The 22,693-nt window shown below is 41.5% G+C and overlaps 2 protein-coding genes across 2 annotated transcripts in view; one reads left to right on the forward strand and one right to left on the reverse strand.

Annotated features, from left to right (window-relative positions):
* LOC132500758 (cytochrome P450 7B1) overlaps positions 1–22,693 on the reverse strand; it is a 194,598-nt gene that overhangs the window by 53,897 nt on the left and 118,008 nt on the right. The window lies entirely within an intron of this gene.
* LOC132501059 (large ribosomal subunit protein eL36-like) lies at positions 343–19,454 on the forward strand. Its single transcript, XM_060116521.1, has 3 exons — positions 343–364; positions 11,323–11,455; positions 19,102–19,454. The coding sequence occupies exons 1-3, from the start codon at positions 343–345 to the stop codon at positions 19,409–19,411; spliced, it is 465 nt and encodes a 154-aa protein (XP_059972504.1). The 3' UTR covers positions 19,412–19,454.

The following is a 22,693-nucleotide window of genomic DNA, read 5'->3' on the forward strand; positions in this document are numbered from 1 at the left end:
TACTTTAAGTGGACCTTTACATGTGTTATTTTGGAAAAAGTGTCAGAGCTAGTAACTCAGTAATTCACATTTAATAGCAAAAAAAAAGTACATTTAACAAATAAAAACCCACCCACATGCCAGGCACTGTCCTTGTCATTAAGGGTTCAGAGGTGAATCAGAGTTCCCTCAGAGAGTCTGCAGTCTACTGAGGGAAATAAATCAAATGACTTAGATAAATTAAAAATAGATCATTTTGATTTGAAAGAAAGGATCAGGGTCCTGTGAAAGAGGATCATGGGGACAAACACTATTAAACTGGTGGCAGGGAGGGATTAGGGAGACAGGCTCGGAGCAAGTGACATGGGCGGCCCAGATCTGAAAGGTGAGTAGGGACGGGCAGAGGAGGAATGTCCAGGTGAGGGGAGCAAGTTGCCTGAAGCCTGCGGGGGAACACAGCTGGCCACAGGGGCTGGACTAATGATGCTGTGGCTGGAGCACCTGAGGGGGAGGATGCCCTGGATGGGAGGAACCTGGAGAGACAGAGAGGGTCCAGATCTCACAAGAACTTGTAGGCTCTCTTCTGCCACCAACTCTAATCTGTCCTCCAGAATAAGTAGTGTAGCAGGTAGGACTGAAGGAACTCAGGCAATGAGAGATGGGCAAACAGCTCAGACACTTGGCATGAATCCCAGCGTCACCTTGGGGAAGTTCCTACCCAGCCTACCTCTACCCAACCTTAGTCATCTGTAAAATAGAACTCACCCTCATGAGGGTGAGGTGGTGGTTAGATTAAATGAGATTATGTGTTTGAAGATCAGTGCCTAGAATATTAGAATCAATTTAAAAACTAATTATGATTACTTCCAAGCAACATCTTGGGTATCAAAAATCCTTTCCATCACTTCTTTTTAGAGGTGAAACCAGAAGTAACGTGTTAGTTTGAAAAAAAAAAAACTATTCATTACATAACTAAGAGATGTATAAAATTAAAGAGCCCATTTTTAGGGTATCAGTTTTTGATGAAAAAGAATAAGCTTGTCTAAATATAATTCTACATACACTCAAATACACATGCACATACATAGCATTTTTCTCTTTCAAAACATTGTTTTAGATTTGCGTCATTCGATTTAACTGGGGCTCAGACTAAACAAATATATTTTACACTGCCTGGACAGCCTACATTTTCATGTTATCACAAATGCATTTTAGAAAGGATATCACCCAAACGGCTTATCTTCCAGGAAATGCAAACGGAAGGAGAAAAATCTGAAATGGCCACCTAGGAGAGTGTGTTTGTGTTCTGCAGAATGGTTAGTTTTGATGACATAACTGATTTAGTGAATGAGAATGAGTAGAACTCACCAGAATTCTCAATTGAAGAGAAAAATAGTCTACTATCCAATTATTTGTTTGGATTTTTTCCCCTTCAATCCTATTGGTTATCCCTGTTATTTAATATAATGGTGAGTTGCTTTGCTATAGCCATTATCTGCCTTAAAAATATTACACATACCACCAAATAACAAACGCTGTTGGCTATTAGAAAAAAGTTGTGTTACAGTAGTATTTTTTTTTTTTTTTTTTTTGCGGTACACGGGCCTCTCACTGTTGTGGCCTCTCCCGTTGTGGAGCACAGGCTCCGGACGCACAGGCTCAGCAGCCATGGCTCACGGGCCCAGCCGCTCCGCGGCATGTGGGATCTTCCCGGATCGGGGCATCAACCCGTGTCCCCTGCATCGGCAGGTGGACTCTCAACCACTGCGCCACCAGGGAAGCCTTACAGTAGTATTTTAATGTAACCTGGGAAATTCAGGTGAAAACATATGGACCCTAGAATGTTCATCTCTTCTACTTCTGAAGTCTTTACAACCCTACAGGATAGGGTTTCCACTCTAATTCCCTTACTGCCATCCAGCTTCTCAGCCAAACAACCTCAAAGTTACTGGATATAATAGAAAAAAAGCCAGGGTTCTCATGGGTTCAGGGGCTATCCACCAAAGTAAAGTTTCTGCTTGATTTAGATATTTTCCTTAATTAAATACCGCTATTCATTCTCAAAGGCGGAGGGGTACTTTGAATGACTGGGGAAAATAGAAGGGAAAAAAAACAAAACCTACTACTATGTGCTAGGTTGTGCTAATGGAATTATAGACTAAAAAAAAAAGGGTTTTAAGGTTAAGATCTCATAATAACTAAGTACAGCTGACCCTTGAAAAACGCCGGTTTGAATTGTACGGTCCACTTACATGTGGATATTTTTCAACAGTAAATGTTACAGAACTACACAGTCCTTGGTTGGTTGAATCCATGGATGCAGATGTGGAGAGCCAACTATAAGTTATACGAGGATTTACTTCCACCTTGTTTAAGGGTCAACTGTAATTTGAAATTGGGCAGAATTACACATTCCCTCAGGGGCCACCATGTTAACCCCTTTTCAGAAGAGAAGTGGGAGGCTCCTGAGAACATGCTGGCCCCGGAGGGCCAGGCAGGAACTAAGGAAGTTCTTGTACACAGGCACAGAGGATCCTAGACAGCCACCACTTTCTTAATGCTCCCAGGAAACAGCTTCAGTGTTGTAGGACTTGGTGACCATAGTGACCTTTAAAAATCTTGAGCTCTTGAAGCAGACAAGGAAGATAACTCTTATCGGATCCTTTTGTATTAAGGCACACTGCAATGATTCGTCACCAAGTTACAGGGAATGAGACTCACCTTTAATGAGATATCAGGTGGGCACCTTGCCATGAGAGAGTATCTTAGGTCAATATGTTTCTTATTTATATTTGCAAAATATCTGTGATGGGAGAAATAACTGTGTTTTGGTGCCTTGGAACAGGATGGGGAAAAATGATTATCTAGTCCTTTTTCTTTTCTTTTTTACAACCTAAAGAAATGTTTTATTTGGATCTCCATCAGCAGTTATAAATATTAGATATAGGATAACATATAGTAGGTGTCTTTGATTGTTTTTGTAAACCCACTTAACTTTGCCAAGTAGAAAAAAAATATGATGACATCATCCTCTGTTCAATCGTATCAAATCCTCTGTACAACTCAACTCAAATGCTACAGACAACTGCTCAATCTTTCAAAGGATTCTTCTAGTATAGGAATAGTTTCAGAGGGTAACTACTTTTTCTCCCAAGTAAGATCGGCCTTCCTGTCACCAGCAGTGTTTGAGATGTTTGGGGTTTTACCTTTTTTTAAAAAAATCTATCTATCTATTTATTTATTTATTTATGGCTGCATTGGGTCTTTGTTGCTGCTCATGGGCTTTCTCTAGTTGTGGCGAGCAGGGGCTACTCTTCATTGCAGTGCGTGGGCTTCTCATTGCGGTGGCTTCTCTTGTTGCGGAGCACGGGCTCTAGGCTCGCAGGCTTCAGTAGTTGTGGTACGTGGGCTCAGTAGCTGTGGCTCGTGGGCTCCAGAGAGTGGGCTCAGTAATTGTGGTGCACGGGCTTAGTTGCTCCGCGGCATGTGGGATCTTCCTGGACCAGGGCTCAAACCCGTGTCCCCTACACTGGCAGGTGTATCCTTAACCACTGTGCCACCAGGGAAGCCCTGGGGCTTTACCCTTTGATGAATACATGACATGCCAAGTTCTATGGGTCTACAGATTCATCACTCTCCAAATTTATAGGGATGTATGCAGTGTGATTTGATAAATTGTTTTGTTTTGCCTTTCATCACTCATACGATATTGAAAGGACGCTCCCTGCATATCTTAGGCATCATCTATCAAAAATAAGGCTTTGGGGAGAACAAATAAAATGCAGTAAAAACTTGTTGAACTGAAAACTATATAATATGCATGTGTCATCTCTGAATATGAAGGACCACTATATGAGGCTCATATTTTATATTTTTAGCAAGTTTACATATTCGGTTCCCAGTGGTTTAAACTGCACTTTGGTTCAAACGTTTGCAAAGCTTCCCAAGTGTCTTTGGGAGAGAGAGTGCTATAAATTAAAATGATTATTAATCTTACTAAATCTATTCCTTTTTACTGGCATTTACTTAGGAGATCTGGGCCTCCTTATGATGGATTGGTTTGGCAACCTACTTGACATACTGGTTGGTATATGAAATAAGAAGTTGGATCCTGATACTCAGTCTTGTTTTGTCTTGTTTTTAAAGGAAAAATATCTCTTTTAAACTGACAAGTATGTATATTGATCAAAGAACGGTTTAAAAAGAGATTACTAGGACTTTATAATTGCTAGACCTGGCAATTTAAATCAAGGTGGGAATGATAATTCTATTTACATTTTATCACGAGAACAAGTTTCCTCTAATTAATCAAATGTTCTTTATCCGAGGCCACTAATGACTACGAGTCCATAAAAATATGTTTGAATCCCAGAAGAAAATTGCTTTACAGGTTACAAAGCCTAAATTTCTCTTCTTTTTTTTGGACATGCCTCGCGGCATGCGGGATCTTAGTTCCCTGACCAGGGATCGAACCCCTGCCCCCTGCAGTGGAAGCGCAGAGTCCAAACCACTGGACCACCAGGGAATTCCCAAGTCCTCAATTTCTTATCAGAGACATAAACCGTAACAGTCAAGAGCTCTGTTAAACAGATTCCATGGTTAAAATGTTCACCTTTAGACCTTAGGCAATCTTTAATGTAACAGGGAATGGAAAAGCTACTTTGCCAATATAGAGAGCTCCAATGAATGAAAAATCAGAGACAATAAATTAAGACAACAGGAACACTTCAAATTTGCCATTCTGATAGGAAACGTTTCATACACTGAAAATTTCCAGGGCTGTTGATAGCATGGGGCAAATGGGAATTTTCATACCCTCTTAGCCCTTTGAGTTCAGTATATCTTACTGATACAGAAAGATTTCTAAGGAATGCCGTTGAATGAAAGTGGTAAGTTACAGAACAGTAACACACTACTATGGTTCAATTTATATAAATGACTCCTTCCCTCGTGCACCAATAAAATAAATGCAAAAATATAGATTTGGGAAGCTTGAAACCAAACTCCCAACAGAGCTTGGGGTAGGAATGGGGGGAGTGGAAGGAGGGTGCGAGATGAAGGGGCTTTGCCCAGACACTCCTGCACCAGTTCAACTTTTTATAGGAAGTTACGCCCTCATATTTCTTATGTAATTATTATTTTAAAGAAAACATGTCTTTATAAAAACCTGTGGATGAATTACCTCGCTCACAATTTTTCACAGAATTTCAAAGCAGGCAACGGCATCATTCCATTTCTTTGAATTTGATTTGCACACTGTGCTCTGAAGCTTCAGGGGTTTTCTAGAGTCCCATGGGGGGAGGGGACAAAGGCTGCAACTAGTGGGTTACACACACACACACACACACACACACACACACACACACACACGCCACTCCCTACCAACTCTGGCTTGCAGCTTTGCCTTTCTGTGTTTCACAGATGAGAATTAAATGTAAGGTTTTGTGTGAGCAGTGTTTCAGGACTTAACAACGTTTAAGGGCTACTCCAGCTCCATCTTGAATTTGTTCCCACAAGGACTACACCCCGACTTGCCCAAAGCCACACGCCAGTGCAGACCCCAGAGGACCTTAGGGATCTCACCTTCCCTGGTGTCACAAAGCCAAGACCTCTCCGTAATGCCAGGGAGCCCCCACCTCATACATACATCACACAGCCGCACACTGGGAATCAAAAGCAGCCAGCAGCCGGGGCAAAGTGGTGAACAGACTTCACCCTACACCAGCTTTCCTATTCACTTCCCCTTAAATGTTTACATTTACCCTTTAATACCTTAGGTGGGCATAACCACTTCATGCCTTCTAACTTCCTTAGGAGAGAGAACTTTTGTAGGAGATGATCTGAATAAGTACACAAAATAAGAAAAAGGTCGGTTTCCACTATTCTCCTCAAGATAAAAGGACTGCCAAACGAATTCATAAAATGACATTTATCACCGTCGGTAAAATATAACACGAAAGACACTAAGTACCAAACAGGTTAAATCGGTCACCACCCCCACCCGGTTAAGAGCTGACCCACAAGGTCCATGCAGACAACAGCTCAGAGGAGGCACAAGGGCCACTCATTCTGCAGGAACCAAACCTCAGCAGCACATGCTTCCAAGCAAACAGTTCATTGCCATCCTCTTCTGCAGAGATGAAGAGACACAGCTCTAGACCCAGAGAGGGCAGAGGGAAACCCACCCCACTGGGGTGTTAGTTATATGTCACACGGTGGAAAATGGCAACGAAGCAACAGCCTGACATAGACAACCAGACCCCCAAAGAGATCTTTTCTCATTCTTCTCGCTAACAAGGATCTCCCCTTCTCTGAATGCCTAGTCGAAAATTCTTGAAAATTGGTGTTAGTATCACTCATTTTAGCTCTGAATCATACACTGCCCACTGCTGTGGCTTAATTGTTTCCTTGCGTGGAAAGTGTCTTCCCATCCAGATCATAAGCACTGGAGGGCAGGGCTGTATCTTATAGGCCTCTTGTAAGGCCTATACAATGCATTAATTACTAGGTAGCCAACAGTATTACTGACTACCCACCACGTGCCAGGCACTGCTCTGAATACTAGAGACATAGAAGTGTGATGGTTAGTTTTATGTGTCAACTTGGCTAAGCTATAGTATCAAATTACTACAATCAGTTGACTTTAAGTCAAGGAGATTACCATTAATAAGGGGGGTGGGCCTTGTCCAATCAGTTCAAAGGCCTTAAAAGCAAACCTGAGTTTTCCCTGAGAAAGTAGAAATTCTGCCTCAAGATAGTATCATCTTAGCCCCTGTCTTAAGATATTCAGGCTGCCATCCTACACTATGGATTTTAGACTTGATGGCTCCTAAAATCATATGAGCTAATTTCTTTTTTTTTTTCTTTTTGCGGTAAGCGGGCCTCCCACTGCTGTGGCGTCTCCCGTTGCGGAGCACAGGCTCCAGACGCGCAGGCTCAGCGGCCATGGCTCACGGGCCCAGCCGCCCCGTGGCACGTGGGATCCTCCCGGACCGGGGCACGAACCCGTGTCCCCTGCACCAGCAGGCGGACTCTCAACCACTGCGCCACCAGGGAAGCCCCATATGAGCTAATTTCTTAAAATAAATATCATATATACACATTATACACATACATGTATTATATATATCATATATACACACATTATATATCATATACATTTTATATATATATATATATATATATATATATATATATATATATATATATATATATCTCCTATTGGTTCTGTTTCTCCGGAAAGTGTGGACTATTACAAGAGTTGAATGAGATTTAAGGTTTTGTTATGGAACATACATTCTTCTAGGGGGGAAACCAATAATCACTTAAACATATCACTAATAAAAAGAAATACAGTGAGTGACAAGGTTGTGTAGAAAATAAAGCAAGACAAATATTTTTGCAAGTGGTTGGAGAGCTACACTCAGACTGAGTGAACTAGGAAGGCTTCTCTGAAGCGGTGACATTTAAGCTGAAACCGGAGTTGATACTCTCCTGACTTTTTTTGTTCCTTCCATAGAGCTTGTATAAAGTGATTTACATAGTATGCACTCAATATATTATTTTGAATAAATAATGAGCAGATTAATAATATGGTCTTACAGAAGATTGGCCATTCTAATTTTAGGTAACTAAAAACAAGCCGAGTTTAGGACTTTAATGAGAATACAGCCTTTCCTCCACGATGAAATTACATCAACTTGGAGCTAGAGGCTCTTGTTTCTGGCTTGATTAATGAATGGAGGTGACTGATTAAGTCGTTCTGGGTATGCAATTCCTTTTACCTGCACTGATTTGAAAACAATACAGATACAACACAGTTGGCAGACAAAGTACAAAGCAGAACACCATCCCTTTCTGACTCTCTTCTGACTCTTCTTACCTCCTTCTCCTCTTCCTTTTCTTCAAAGCACATAAACTCTCACCCACTCTGAACGCACAAGACTTGATGGGTTATTTACCATGGAGAAAAGATCCTGTATTTCATCTTTCTTGTCCACGATTCTTACTATCTAGCCAATCGCATTTACTATCTTTACTATCTTTATTACTGAATGGTGTGTGTGTGTGTGTTTGTGAGGGGAGAAGGCAGATGATGGGGAGAAAGTTGAGATTCCTCCAAATCTTAGCCCAAGAGATGTCCTTATCATGCAAGACCTGTAACTCGTATCAATTAGGGGAGATCTGGGCTTGACAACCATTTCAGGTGAGGCAGCAAGACCCAGGGGTGCCTCTCAAGGAATGCAGACTTGAAGTTTCTGTTTCTTAGCTCATACAAACTGACTTCTGAGCATGAGCATATGAGGCATGGCTAAAGACCAGGTGTAGGCAAAGCAAGGGCCACCATCAGCTAGTGCGCCCCCTTTTGTCTGTCCTTCACTGTGCTTCTTGGATTGCAGGTTTTCAGATGATATGTGAGAATGGATGCTAACCATGCTTAAAAATATGCTCATTCTGTTCAGCTGGGTCTCATGGGGGTCAAATGTGAAGACAGTAGTCATGTTCAGGGCTAAGGGAGAGAATGAAAAAGCAAATGAGGTACAGTGGCAAAATTACAACATCCATTTCAGAAGTCAGACGTAAGAAAGTCAGATTCAGAGTCTCTTTAGTTCCATCTCAAGAGGCATTGTACCTGTCGTGCACCAGCTCAAGACCTGGGGGTCTAGACAAAATAAAGCCAAGTGAAGCCATTACAGAAAAGGATACTTGGAATGATGGAGAATGGGGCCAGGTAAGTTGCTGGTTTCTTTAAAGGTTCAAAAAGTTTCAGGTAGAGAAATCATGTCTTAAAACAATGATTCCACCTATTGGGAGGGAATAACTAAGCCAGTTAGGACTGTGCTGAGACCTCTTTCCTGCCTGTCCGGAGCTATGATGCAGAGAGTGTGAGCAGAGGCTGATGCTCTGAATATAGAAGGTACTTTGGAGCATTTTCAAGCAGACTCTCATAGGCAGTAGAGGTTGACCAGAATAGGTAGTGTGTGAGGAGATAAGAGGCAGTGCTGAAGACTTAATGAACATCTATGCTCTGAGAACAGACAGAATACTTTGCCCAACCAGCTTGAACAGGATTTCCATGGTACCAGGGCCATGTTTTGGGGTGAGGTCATAGGATATGCATTTGAAGAGTTTTCTTCAGCAAAGAAGAGGGGAAAGGGAAAGGTCATGGTAAGCTACACGAAGAAAATAACACTCATTTAGAGTCAAGAATCATAGATTGTTTTAGAATTAAAATGGACCACAAAAATTACTCAGTTTCTCAACGTCATTATTTCAGTGATGAACTTGAAGCCCAAAGAGAAACACCTTTCATTTGAAGAAATCCCTTTCTTCTGCCATGAGTAGGTACTTCTATTCTGTAGGTAGAGGCTACCCAAGCCTACCAATAGGTTCTTGACAGCAAACCATCTCTACAGCACTTGCCCTAGGCCCTAGTTCTCAATGACATTATAGCGAGAGAACATTTATAAATAAAACCCTGGCTTTTTTTGTGTGTTTTTGTTTTTTGGGTTTTTTTTGCATTTCATTTGTCAGCCTGCTGTGGTCCCACCTATTCACACTGATTCAAGATATTACATAATAAATAATAATAATAATAATAATAACCTTTTTTTTTTTTTAGATTAGGACAGGAATAAAGACGCAGACATAGAGAATGGACTTGAGGACACGGGGAGGGGGAAGGGTAAGCTGGGACGAAGTGAGAGAGTGGCATGGACATATATACACTACCAAATATAAAACAGATAGCTAGTGGGAAGCAGCCACACAGCACAGGGAGATCAGCTCGGTGCTCTGTGACCACCTCGGCGGGGGGGTGGGATAGGGTGGGTGGGAGGGAGGGAGACGCAAGAGGGAAGAGATATGGGGACATATGTATATGTATAACTGATTCACTTTGTTATAAAGCAGAAACTAACACACCATTGTAAAGCAATTATACTCCAATAAAGATGTTAATAATAATAATAATGCCAAGGGTAGGGATTTATAGGCAGTAGCTCAAGGAAAGATATTAGACTTTCTCCTGTGAGCCCAACACTTCTGATGATTCACTATATGCAGAACATTCTATGCATCACTGTGCAACCCCTCTCTCCCCCTGCCCTCCTCCCACACCTTAAAGGTTCAAGTTACCTACCTAGATACCCATTTGCTCTGGTCTCTTGGAATTTCTCCATCTTTTGTGGACCCTGGTGTCTCGGACATTTTTATGGGGCTGCAACCTGTTCTGATTTTCCCTCACCTTATGTTTAAATGAATCTACTTGGAAAATACTGTTCTGTATAATGTTTACTCTGTTTTATAATCCTAACCCTTGACTAAATTCCCCCTGGTCATCACGTCTGTCCAGGAAGTGCAATGCCTTTGCCTTTTCCCTGTTTGAACTTGATTTCGGAAGGTTTCCCACCTCCTCCACATTCTTGGGTTCCTTCCTATTACCGACTTTCCATCATGAACAAGATAATAGCTTGGGGCTTGCGGCTGGCGCTCCCTTGCTCTGGTCTTGCTCCCCCTGCTGTCCCTGTGGCTGCCACATTAGCACTGTAGCCACTTCCAGTGTTAACGGTACACGCTTGAGTTTCTGCAATTCTTGCCACTGTAAGTCGGGTGTGAGGGCCAAAGCAGAAAGCATAACTCACACAAGCCAGGGTTTTGAACAGAATTACGACTGCGGGTAATTCATGAGGCTATTAATTGTTTGTTCTTTCCTACTCTGGGTGACATATTAGCCACCATTGAGTCTTTAACCATAATAAACGGGCAGACAAGGTGACAGTGGAAACAGGTCCTTGATTAAAAATCCATGCCCTGCAAACCTGCAAATTAGATCATCAGAGTAGATGGGATAGAGTTTCTCAGCAAAAAATGCACCATTGCCACAGACCTCTCGGAAAATTAATAGCCACGGGTCTAAAGGATTTGAGACAACCCGATGTTTGGAAAAGTACAAAAATATGCTTCAAAATGATATCCATCTAAAGCCTTAAAAATGGTGTAAAATATCTGGTTCCTAAACATGCCGAGCAGCTCGCCTGGGTGTTCTGCTTGCCCCTTCCCTCTTTCTGCCCCTCCGGAACTGAGCAAGGTTTTAGCACCTTGTTGACAGAGCCAAGAAGTGAATGAGTGACACTAATGGGATTTTTCATCTTCAACCTAATTAACGTTGTTAAAATTAAGGCTTACTAGGAGGAATCGGCACAAAGAAATTCATGGAAGCAATGGAATTTTTGCTGGATTTAACAGCTGAGTATTGACTCTAGCTAGAATGCACTCAGACACAGATATTTTAAATTCAGTCCCATTTTTCTCTGTGTGCTTTGGTGTTTCCATTTTCCAAAGCGCCTACGTTCCCAGAGCTGAGCGTGTCCACCTTTGTCACTGGCGTGGACCAAGCTGTACCAGAGAGGAGATCTCCTTGTCCGTCCACGCCATGTACCCTCCACCTTGCTGGACCTGGTTTGCCTGGAGTCTGGCAAGGGTCTGGCATATGGCAAGTGTTTGATACATGTTTGTTGAAAGAATGAATGTGTGAATGAGTAAGCAAGTATAACTTTAAAAAATTGACAGCACTGATGCTCCAGCTGACTTTCCTCACCATGGGGTTATTATGTGAAAAGAAGCAAAGACATAGTGAATTGGGCATGTTCTTCCTTGTAGAAACTAAGCAAGCTGATGTTTACAACATTACCTAATATGGAGAAGAACTTTTTCTATTTTTCTTTTATTCATTTATTTTTATTTTTTAATTTTTTTTATTGAAGTATAGTTGATTTACAATGTGTTAATTTCAGGTGTACGGCAAAGTGATTCAGTTTTATATGTATATATGTGTGTGTGTATATAAATATATATATATATTCTTTTTCAGATTCTTTTCCCTTTTAGATTATTACAAAATATTGAGTATAGTTCCTGCTGCTATACAGTAGGTCCTTGTTGGTTATCTATTTTATATATAGTAGTGTGTGTATGTTAATACCGAACTCCTAATTTATCCCTCCCCCCTTTTCCCTTTGGTAACCATAAATATGTTTTCTATGTCTGTGGGTCTATTTCTGTTTTGTATTTAAGTTCATTTGTATAATTTTTTTTAGAGTCCACATATAAGCAATATCATATGATATTTGTCTTTCTCTGTCTGACTTACTTCACTTAGAATGATGATCTCTTAGAAGACAAGAATCTTTCATAGTAACCTAGCTCTAAGCAGAACCACTACCAATTAAAATTCATGTACACCTGAAGTCCAGTTAATGAAAAATACAGCAATACCTTTGTTTTGGATTATAGAGAAATGGAATATTTTTGATGTGCCAGCTTTGTATAGCTGTAGCTATTACAAAATATTCAGGATAGCAATATTTGAAAATTTTATCACAAATTTCCTTGACTCAATATCATCATGCATAATCATAACTTAAAAAAAATTTATGACTGGAGGTCTTAATCATGAATAGCAACTACAAGATGATGTTTTGCACACAGGGGTAGTTTCAATCCACTGAGTTTCACGGGGCTGCTTGTCTGTATTCTTTCTGATTCCTTTAAACTTGGCTGTTTGGGCCACTTTACTTCTATGTGCATTCCAAACTCTGGGACAATTCATATCTCTAGGTAAGTAAATAAGAGCAATAATTCACAAAGTCACCCTAGTGTTGTTTTTGTCACTAACTTTCTTTCTTTAACCTTTTTTTTTTTGCGGTATGTGGGCCTCTCACCATTGTGGCCTCTCCCGTTGCGGAGCACAGGCTCCGGACGCGCAGGCTCAGCGGCCATGGCTCACGGGCCCAGCCGCTCCGTGGCATGTGGGATCTTCCCAGACCGGGGCACGAACCCGTGTCCCCTGCATCGGCAGGCGGACTCCCAACCACTGCGCCACCAGGGAAGCCCCATTGAAGGTTTTTTTTATTAAGGGTAGGATGGAGTATTTAAAAGATCCCTCTGGCACCACTGCGAAAAATAGTCAAGAGCAAGGGAAGACTCGAAAAGCCCCAGGAAAGGCCCAGAAGCCCTCTAACAGGTCACTTCAGGGAAACTGCACACAGGGAGCGGGGTTGGCGGCATTTCCCAGTGCTCTCAGCTGGTGAAAGCAGCACTGCATCCCACTCTACCTGCAGACCTACTGGAAGAAATCTACACACACATACCCTGACTTAGCAACCGTACTCTTTAATTGCTGACCACCACAGCCAAGGAGGTAAGTTGCATCGTGATGAAGCTGTGCTAGCAAACAAGCCAGGGAGGTGAGAGGACCAGTACCAGAATGTGGACAACGACAAAAGGGTGGTGGGAGAGAGCTGACCAGTTACCTCAGACGGGAAGATCAGTGTCAATAAAGACAGAGAAGTGCAGTCAGCACGGCAGGTCCAAGCAGACAAGTTGCAAAGTCTAGAATGTCCGCTAAGTCAAAGAGTTGCACCAGGATGGAGAAGTAACAGAGAGCTGGGAACATACAGAACAGTCCCCGACACCGAGATCAGGGTCTAGACTGAAGTCTGGGTCAGGACCACCCAGCACTGCTGAGGTCTGCCCGTGCAAAACCCAGGTGTTCTGTTCAGGTAGGCCTGGGCCCGCAGGTGGGGGCAGGTGGTCAAGTGCAGTGGCAGACCAAGGGCAGAAGGGTGGGAGGGGTCCACCCCAGGCAGAGACCTTATTGTCTCTGTAGTAACAATAATAGTTACTATTATAAGGAGGACCCTCTCTGCAGAGAACTGAGAAACAAGGACACAACCACTAAAAGTCAGCCTCCCCTTTCTTATCACCACGCACCAGCGATTCGAAACAATGTTCCTGATTATATACTCCTTACCCTAAAAACCTTCTGTTGATCTAAATTCTAAGCAATTGCTGGGCTTAATCAGATTAGTACATTTTTCTTACATTTCCCTTCATAAACATGGTATTCTGCCTGAAAGTTAAGTCAGGAGAACTACCAATCATACAGGCTTCCCTCCTATCACACCCAGACTCAGGCGCCATGCTTTTATTTCAAGAGTAAGTTTTTAACTGTTCAAAAGGATGTAAACTCATTTTGAATGTAATTCATGTCTCCCAATCCGGGGGTTCTACATAGTTCTGTGTTTAAACAGTAGATTCTAAATAAATATGATAGCACAGTGGTTATAATGGTGAAGAAACAGAACCAGTGTTACAATTCTGTCATTTTATGTAATCCCTTGGAATTTTTATTTAGCTCAAAAATTTAAAAGACAAAATAGTACAAACTGCAAAGTGTTATATTTTTGTTTGGTAAATGCAAATTTTAGTTCATACATGAAGTATTTTACTGATTTTGAATAATATCTATTAAATCAAATTTACTTCTTTATTAATTTTAAAGACTTTAAAAATATTAAGAAAATACTTATGACTGATCGTTACATAATTCGTCATCCAATGATTGTGTCATATAGAAGGAGTAGTAAAAATCCCTTCTGAGTGGTAAATACACTAGCTCCAACACTGGGACAAAGGTGCTTGACATGGGGAGTATGGGAGCAGATCCTGAGAGGGTGCCCCTGAGATATGCAGGCATAATCCCAGGGTCACCCACAGTATTACGTATCCAGGTCCTGCTTAAGGGCGGACACATTTTTCCTGCAGAGATTTACCAAAATAAGTGACTTTTGTACACAGCTCCAAGGCCAAGCCTCAGAGGTCTGTGACATCTTGTACTCTTCTACATCACAGGGGGATACAGGTAGATCTCTAGTTACCAAATCACTCAGCATATAAAGGCTAAACGGGAGGCTCCTTAGACAGAGACAGACAAATCCCGTATGATATCGCTTATATGTGGAATCTTAAAAAAATGATACAAATGAACTTATATACAAAACAGAAATAAACCCACAGGCATAGAAAACAAACTTATGGTTATCAAAGGGGAAAGGGATAAATTAGGAGTTTGGGATTAACAGACACACACTACTATATATAAAATAGCTAACCAGCAAGGACCTACTGTATAGCACAGGGAACTCTACTCAGTATTTTATAATAACCTATAAGGGAAAGGAATCTGAAAAAAATAGATACATATGTCTGTATAACTGAATCACTTTGCTGTACACCTGAAACTAACACAACATTGTAAATCAACTGTACTCCAATAAAAAAAAAGAAACCATTGAAAAAAACCACTGGGGGCTCCTTGAGGTCAGGGACTCTGTTTCATTTCTTAACTCTCAGTCCTAGCACAGTGCATGGAACAGCTTTGATGTTCTGTGTGTCCACAGAACAAATAAGCAAATGAATAGATTTCAAATAAAATGAAGGTCTTCTACCACAATAATTCATCTATTTCTTAAAATGTATCTAATTAGTCTATTGTTTGTCTTCAGTTTTATATGTATTCTTTGCTCAACCATTCATTAGTAATAATTCATATATTTCTTAAAATGTATCCAATTAGTCTATATTGTTTGTCTTCAGTTTTAGATGTATTCTTTGCTCAACCATTCATTAGTAAATATTTATTGGTGCCTACTTTTTGGTGGCACTATTTTAAGTCCTGGGAATATAATAATTGACAAGTACAGTGTTTAGTCTCGTGAGTTAAGTGCTTCCTGATCACAGAATAACATGACATAGTACCTTGTGCGTGACACACCCACATGCACCTGCCAACCATTCAGGAAATACAGACTACATGGAATTCTCCCTTGAATCTCACTGAGTGACCCAGATTTTACACAGTTTGAGACCATCCAACGCAAGAGGTTTCAAAGAACCTCTTCAAAGATTTATGGTTGGATTGCAGTTTGGTCCTCCTAATTACAAGGGGCAGTCACATTGGGTTTGGACTTTAAACTCTCATTAAATTTACCACCTGGCATGTAGTAGACCCTCAATAAATATTTATTAAATGAATTAATCATACAATATCCACAACGGCTCATTTGTGATCTATTAATAGTATATAAATTTCTCAGGAATACAGTCTCTATTGCAACTTGATTTCTCTTGCACTTTTAATTCAGTCTTAAATGGTCGTTCGCTCCCGTTTTCTTTTACTAGTTCACTGCATTAAAACACTGTCTTCTCCCCCTCAAGCTCGTGATTTAAATATGCTCGCAGAAATTCCTATTAATTCCATTCCAAGTATTTGCACAGAACTGATCCACCATCACCGTCTGCTAATGATGCATCTGTCATTTTATTGACACCCCTAAACAGCTTTATTCTCTTTTCTAATTAAGAGACAAAACTGGTATTGTCAGCTGATGAGTCGACATTTGGGGGCTTTTGTTCTAATGTATAAGGCAGCACACTATGCTGCGAAAACAAAAACTCAGAAATGTTAACAGCAAAGCCCACTAGACAAAATATATTTACGTGTACAATTTGAATTAAGATGGTTAGAAGCCTAATACTCATACAATATTTTGAGTTACAGGGAAAAAATGGCAAAAGAGATTCAAAACAAAAAGTGGTGCTTCCTGCCCTAACTGGTCATTAATGTTCGGAACAAAGCAGTCTCGTGCTCACTGGACAATCAAAAACCCTAAGAAAGAAAGGAAATCCTTTAGAACTGTTCAAAATAATATGCTGCAATATGACTTGTCATAGAGATAACAGTAACGTTTAAATAACAGCTAAATAAGAACTAAAAGTTTCTTACCAAAAACCGACAGAAAGGAGGTAAACAGCACATTTTTAAGGGCTAAAGAAAGCAATGATTTCCTGATGATGAAATTAGCCAATTGCCAGAGAAATGGTAATTACAGACAAGTACAAAACTAACTGCTCACCAGAATGTTCTCAAGCAACTGAGGAGGACAAGCCGTAAAAGCTCTATCACCATCACATTAAAAATCTAATCTAAAATCATTGCATGTCAGAAAATTAAGGATTCATCAAAATATTCCCAAAGGTTACATGCTGAAAGGAATGCATAAGAAGGAGCCACAGTCCTGGATTTCTTCACATAGAAACGGATCGTAGGGTCTACATTTTAAAATAAACTCAATATAAAAACCTGGTCTTGCTAAATGAGATCATTGTTATAAAGCAGTCAGCATGCATGCCGGCACACAGAAAGCATCTGATAATATTAGCTGCTTTTATTATTGTTACTATTATTGTGGTGTCAGAATCAGCTCCTTTAGTGCCTTTCATGGTTCCCTCCCAAGGTTTAAAGGAATCCCAGAAGGATTGCTTGTGGCTAAGCCATAATTCTAGCTAATTCTGTTTCTACCCTCCTGTCTAGATATTTTTGCTCTGCTTTGACCCATTAATTCCAAGCTCTTGTCTCCTACCTAAATTCCCCCTCTGCCCAAATGCTTAGGACAGAGGCTCTGATCTGCAGGTCCTGCCTTTATGGCTCATTCCACCCTGACTTTGCCTTTGTATCACTCCATGTCTGAGACTATGAACAAAACCTCCCACACATGTAGCCCAGGGTTAGGCTCCAATGCCTGTTTGTTGAGAGGTAGAGTGTGGGTATGTTATGAGTGAATTTCATTTCATGAGAACTGCTGTCTGCCTGCACCAAGGCTGGGCATCCACCAGTTGCCCTGTCCTAAGCCCTTACAAGAATTAGACCTTACAGGGTACTTGGGGTCACTAATCCAGCAGAATTTATTTAGCATCAATTCTTTATCCCTAGAAAAGTCATTAGAACAAAAGAAGGTACCTATCGTGTTCCAAAAAACTCCTTCTTGTGACAACAAAGCCAATTTATTAGTTACAAATTAAATGCTGGCTCATCCACTATGACTCAGTGGACACCCATGTCATCCAGGAACCACTGCTCCCACCATCCACACAGGAGCTGCCATGTGCTAATATGTGCTAATATGACCCAGTCTTGGTTTCAGTAGATTGGCCCAGGGTGGGCATCTCACCTACACTGAGCCAAGATGAGTTTTCCTCTGGAATACTCTGGACAAGCCAAGAGGTGGGAGTACATGCAGTGATACGCAGAGCAAAACCATGTCTACCATCAGTGTGTGGTCACATGACTGCTGCTAGCACTGATTATACCATCTACAGAGAAATAAAGAGGAAAATTCAGCTTTGAGGTAGAGAATATACACTGACAGCCATGTCTGTGTGCAAGGACTGCAATGTTTCAGAAGGGATCCTATCCATATGTGTAGAGGCTTTTAATATCCCAAGAAATCAGGAATCAGAACTCTTATAGAACTTAAGGAAACTGCTTTTGTTAAACAGTAATGCCATATACGCAAGGCCATTGTGTGCGTGTGTATCTGTCTGTCTGACTGTCTATCTATCTATCATCTATCTATCTATCTATCTATCTAGGAGTCAGAGAGAGAGAGAGATGCAAGGACATCATGGTGCCAATTTCTGAAAAGCAAGACAGCTAATGGCAACTGGGCAAGAGACTCTTAAGAATGTATTTATTGCACATCTGTGACTGTCTTGGGTGTTTTGAGTTTCAAGGGGGTAGGAAAGGTAGAATTGATGATTCATAGACCTGTAAAACTTTCATAACCTTCCTGTTTAAATTCAACTTCATTAAGATAGTCCAACTAGAATGCCCATTTTTCCCACATTCATTCATTCATCCAAAAGTCGGCTTGAAGGAGGAAGGGCTGATCAACAAGTCTCTTCTGCAGTAGACCTTACTGACTTCTTGTGGAAGTAGACAGGGATTTCTATCATCATGGCTTCACTGGCCAGTGACTAGGGCTGATGGTCAGGAAACAATGAGCAAGCCCTTTGTTAAAGGAAGACGTCTGCCTTCACGCTTACCCTTCAGCAAACACCTATTAGCCTTGACCTCTGCAGGTGGCAGCTCCCTGAGACCCACAGACTAAGCAAGAATCCTTTCCTATGATCTGTGCTATGTCAATAGATGGAAACAACCTTTAAACACATTCTCTTGCTTTTGAAAATGCTTTTATATTTCAAAATCAAATCAGTTGCTATCAGGTAAATACAATTCTTAAAAAAACACATTTGGGGTGAAAGGCTCCATTCAGTGAATTTTAGCAGAGATGGCTCATTCTTTTTTATAGAAATTGTCACATGTTTTTCAACTTTTTTCTTGCTTTCTAATTTCCCTTTCTGTTAAAGGGAACAGAAAACCTTTTCCCCTTACTTTTTTTTTTTCAAGTATAGAGGGTTTTATTTTTATGCTTAATGGAGCATTAAGAAAACCAACTCTGGCCTCAACAAGGGCCACAAGGTGACCAAGAACGTGAGCAAGCCGAGGCACAGCCGCCGCCGTGGGCGCCTCACCAAGCCCACCAAGTTCGTGCGGGACATGATCCGGGAGGTGTGCGGCTTTGCCCCTTATGAGCGGCGCGCCATGGAGCTGCTCAAGGTCTCCAAGGACAAGCGGGCCCTCAAGTTCATCAAAAAAAGGGTGGGGACACACATCCGTGCCAAGAGAAAGAGAGAGGAGCTGAGCAATGTCCTGGCCGCCATGAGGAAGGCGGCAGCCAAGAAGGACTGAGCCCTTCCCCTCTGTGCACAATAAAACTTTTCCAGAAAAAAAAAAAAAAAAAGAAAAGAAAACAAACTCTTCTTTTCCCAGCCATTCTGTGGGAAACTACACTTTTTCTTTCATCACACCTTCATTTTTCTCTCCAATGTTGTACATGCTTATTTTAGTTTGTCTAACCAGTTAAGCGTTCCTTTTAAATACACTCTTTCTTTCCTGATATGTTCCTTTTGGCTGTTCCCACTGATAAGCTAGACTAGGCCCTCAACTTCTCATCAGAGGGAAACATGACAATTCCTACCACACTCAGGTCTGTGAGGAGGGAAGTCCCCAGATTTCTACTTTATTTAAATTAAACATATGAAATCAAAACTTACGTATCCTGTAGCAATGGGGTACTGTTTCATTTAGAAAATAAAAGTTTCTCCGACTTGTAAGAATTCCCAATAAACCAATGCATGGGCCCCTCGAAAATTAAAAACAGAAAATAAAGAAAGGTGGCAACACTGTTGCCAGTGACACAAATTTCTGATATTTCAGCCAGAAATATGGTTTCAATGAAGCACATTATATGGCAGTAAAAAGAGCCAGATGATACTGACCATTACACGCTTTCACTTTTCTCTAGCATTTAAAAATGAAATGAACAGTTGAAGTAACATTTAACAATGCTGTGTTCTATTTGTGAGAAAGTAAGGTTTTCTTAATCATCCCCCCATCTTATTAAGAAAAATAAGATTCTTATTTTCCATAAGAATCTCAGTGCCCAGTGTGCTTGAGCCATTTAAACTCGGTATGGCTGTAACCAATACCACCCAGGTGCACTCTACCTGGTTCCATTTCAAAACTACCTTCCCTGTTGACCCAGAGGTCACCCAACATCCACCCCACCAAAAAAAAAAAAAAAAAATCCCAATTTGTTTTTCAGTGGAAACTAACTGTTTGGAGAAAAGCAAAGTGATCGGGTCAGTCTTACCCTTAAATATGATTTTTAAACTATTTGTGGACCCAAATGATTAGAGGGTAAAATAGCAAAGAAAACACCTCCAATAATCTAGAGGAAGAAACTCTTACTCTTCTTTTTTGCACATTATTTTCCAGTGGGAAATGCAATCATAGTTTCAGCACGACTTCATATTCTCTGGGCCTGATTCCTCATTCGGTCAGTTATTCACTCCACAAACGTCCACTGATTGCAAGTCTTGTATGTACCATACACCATACCGGGTGGTAGGGGAAAGAAGCTGAAATGACAAGGTTCTCCTTCTGAGGTAGCCGGCCTCCAAGATGCCCCCAATGAGCGGCACCTCCCGGTGTTCCCAGCCTCCTGTAGTCCTCTCCACACACTCCCAGGCCTAGGATGGGTTCGTGTGACAAATACACGGGAGAAGTGAAGGTATTTGACGTTCAAGAACAGGTCATAAAAGACTGGTTGCTGTTTTGGGTTCTCTGTCTCTCTTTCGCTCTCTCGTCAGACCACTTGTTCTGGGAAGCAAGCCGCCATGTTGCACAGGCCTGCACGCTGAGCAGCTTGGTCTCTAGCCAACACCCAGCGAGGAATTGAGGTCTGCTAACAGTCATGTGAGCAGATTTTTCAGCCTCCGTCAAATCTTGAGATGGCTGCAGCCCCAGTCAATATTGTGATTGCCACCTCACTAGAGACCCTGAGCGAGAACCAGCTGGCTAAGCCACTCCCAGATCCCAAACCTTAAGACTGAGAGAATAAAGTGGGGGCGGGGGAACTTAGTATACAACAAGGAATAACTAATACATGTTTGGAATAGATGGTCCAATGTATAAGTATAGCACTGAGTTGTGGCCAAAGTAGAACCCTAGCATGAGCAAGTAATTAATTTATTACAATGGATAATTTGGCTGGGCTATGGTGTCCAGTTGCTTGGCCAAACACTAGTTTAGATGTTGATGTAAAGGTACTGATGGATGTGATTAGCATTTACAGTAAGCTGATTTTAAGTAAAGCAGATTACCTGCCATAATGTGGGTGGGCCTCATCCAATCAGTTGAAGGCTTTAATATCAAAACTGATTTCCTGAGGAAGAAGCAATTCTGCCTCAAGACTGCAACACAGAAACTCTGCCTGGGTTTCCTGCCTACTCGCCTGCTGTATGGATTTTGGACTTAAGGCTGTGACATCAACTCTTACAGCCCTGCAAATTTTAGACTTGACAGCTCCATGATTGCATGAGTCTTAAATTCCTTAAAAGTGCTTTCTCTCAGATACGTGTGTATGCACACACACACACACACACACACACTCCTATATATAAAATATATACATTCTGTATATATATAGAATATTATATATATTATCTATAGCATATTACATGTTATAATATTATATTATATATTATATATATATATTCTATATAAATATATATATGTATATATTCTATTGGTCTATTGGTTCTGTTTCTCTGGAGGACCCTGAATAATACAAATACTAAGAGAAAAGCCCAGTAGAGTCCTTACTGGAGTAGCAGAGGAAAGCTTTTTACAGAACATAACGTCTGAGCTGTGCATTTGAGGATGGGTAACCTTCTGTTAGGGAGTGAAAGGGAAGAGATGAGAGGCCAGGCAGAGGGGATGGTAGAAGTCACTCACCAATGCCAGATTAACAGAGCCCAGTCCGTCTGGGATTGTGGGTGTGGATGGTGGAAGACAAAGCTGGAGAAGAAGCGGGATAAGCCAGGTTGTTAAGCATCTGGAAAGCGAGGCTAAGCAGCCAACAGTCATCCTATAGGCCAAAGTGAGCAAGTGGATGCTTTTAAAGTAGGGGGACTGGGCTTCCCTGATGGTGCAGTGGTTGAGAGTCCGCCTGCCGATGCAGGGTACGCGGGTTCGTGCCCCGATCCGGGAGGATGCCACATGCTGCAGAGCGGCTGGGCCCGTGAGCCATGGCCGCTGAGCCTGCGCGTCCAGAGCCTGTGCTCCGCAACAGGAGAGGCTGCAACAGTGAGAGGCCCGCGTACCGCAAAAAAATAAATAAATAAATAAAGTAGGGGGACTAACCAAAAGGCACCCACCTGCACATAAAACCCCAAATTCATTTTGGGTAGAAGAGTTGAGGGCACTTGGATAGGTTGAGTTTAAGATGCTATTAGCCCTCTGAATGGAGGCGTTAAATGGGCAGTAGGATTATGAGTCTGGCATTCAGGGGGAGAGGTCCAGTCTGGAGATTCAAGCTTAGGTGTTTTCAGGGTGTAGGTGGTATCCATGGTTACCATGGAGCCGGGTAAGACCCCAAGTTGGGGCACGAGGAGAGAAGAGGAGGGT

This window comes from Mesoplodon densirostris, chromosome 13 (assembly GCF_025265405.1).
Source record: "Mesoplodon densirostris isolate mMesDen1 chromosome 13, mMesDen1 primary haplotype, whole genome shotgun sequence".
Taxonomy (NCBI): domain Eukaryota; kingdom Metazoa; phylum Chordata; class Mammalia; order Artiodactyla; family Ziphiidae; genus Mesoplodon; species Mesoplodon densirostris.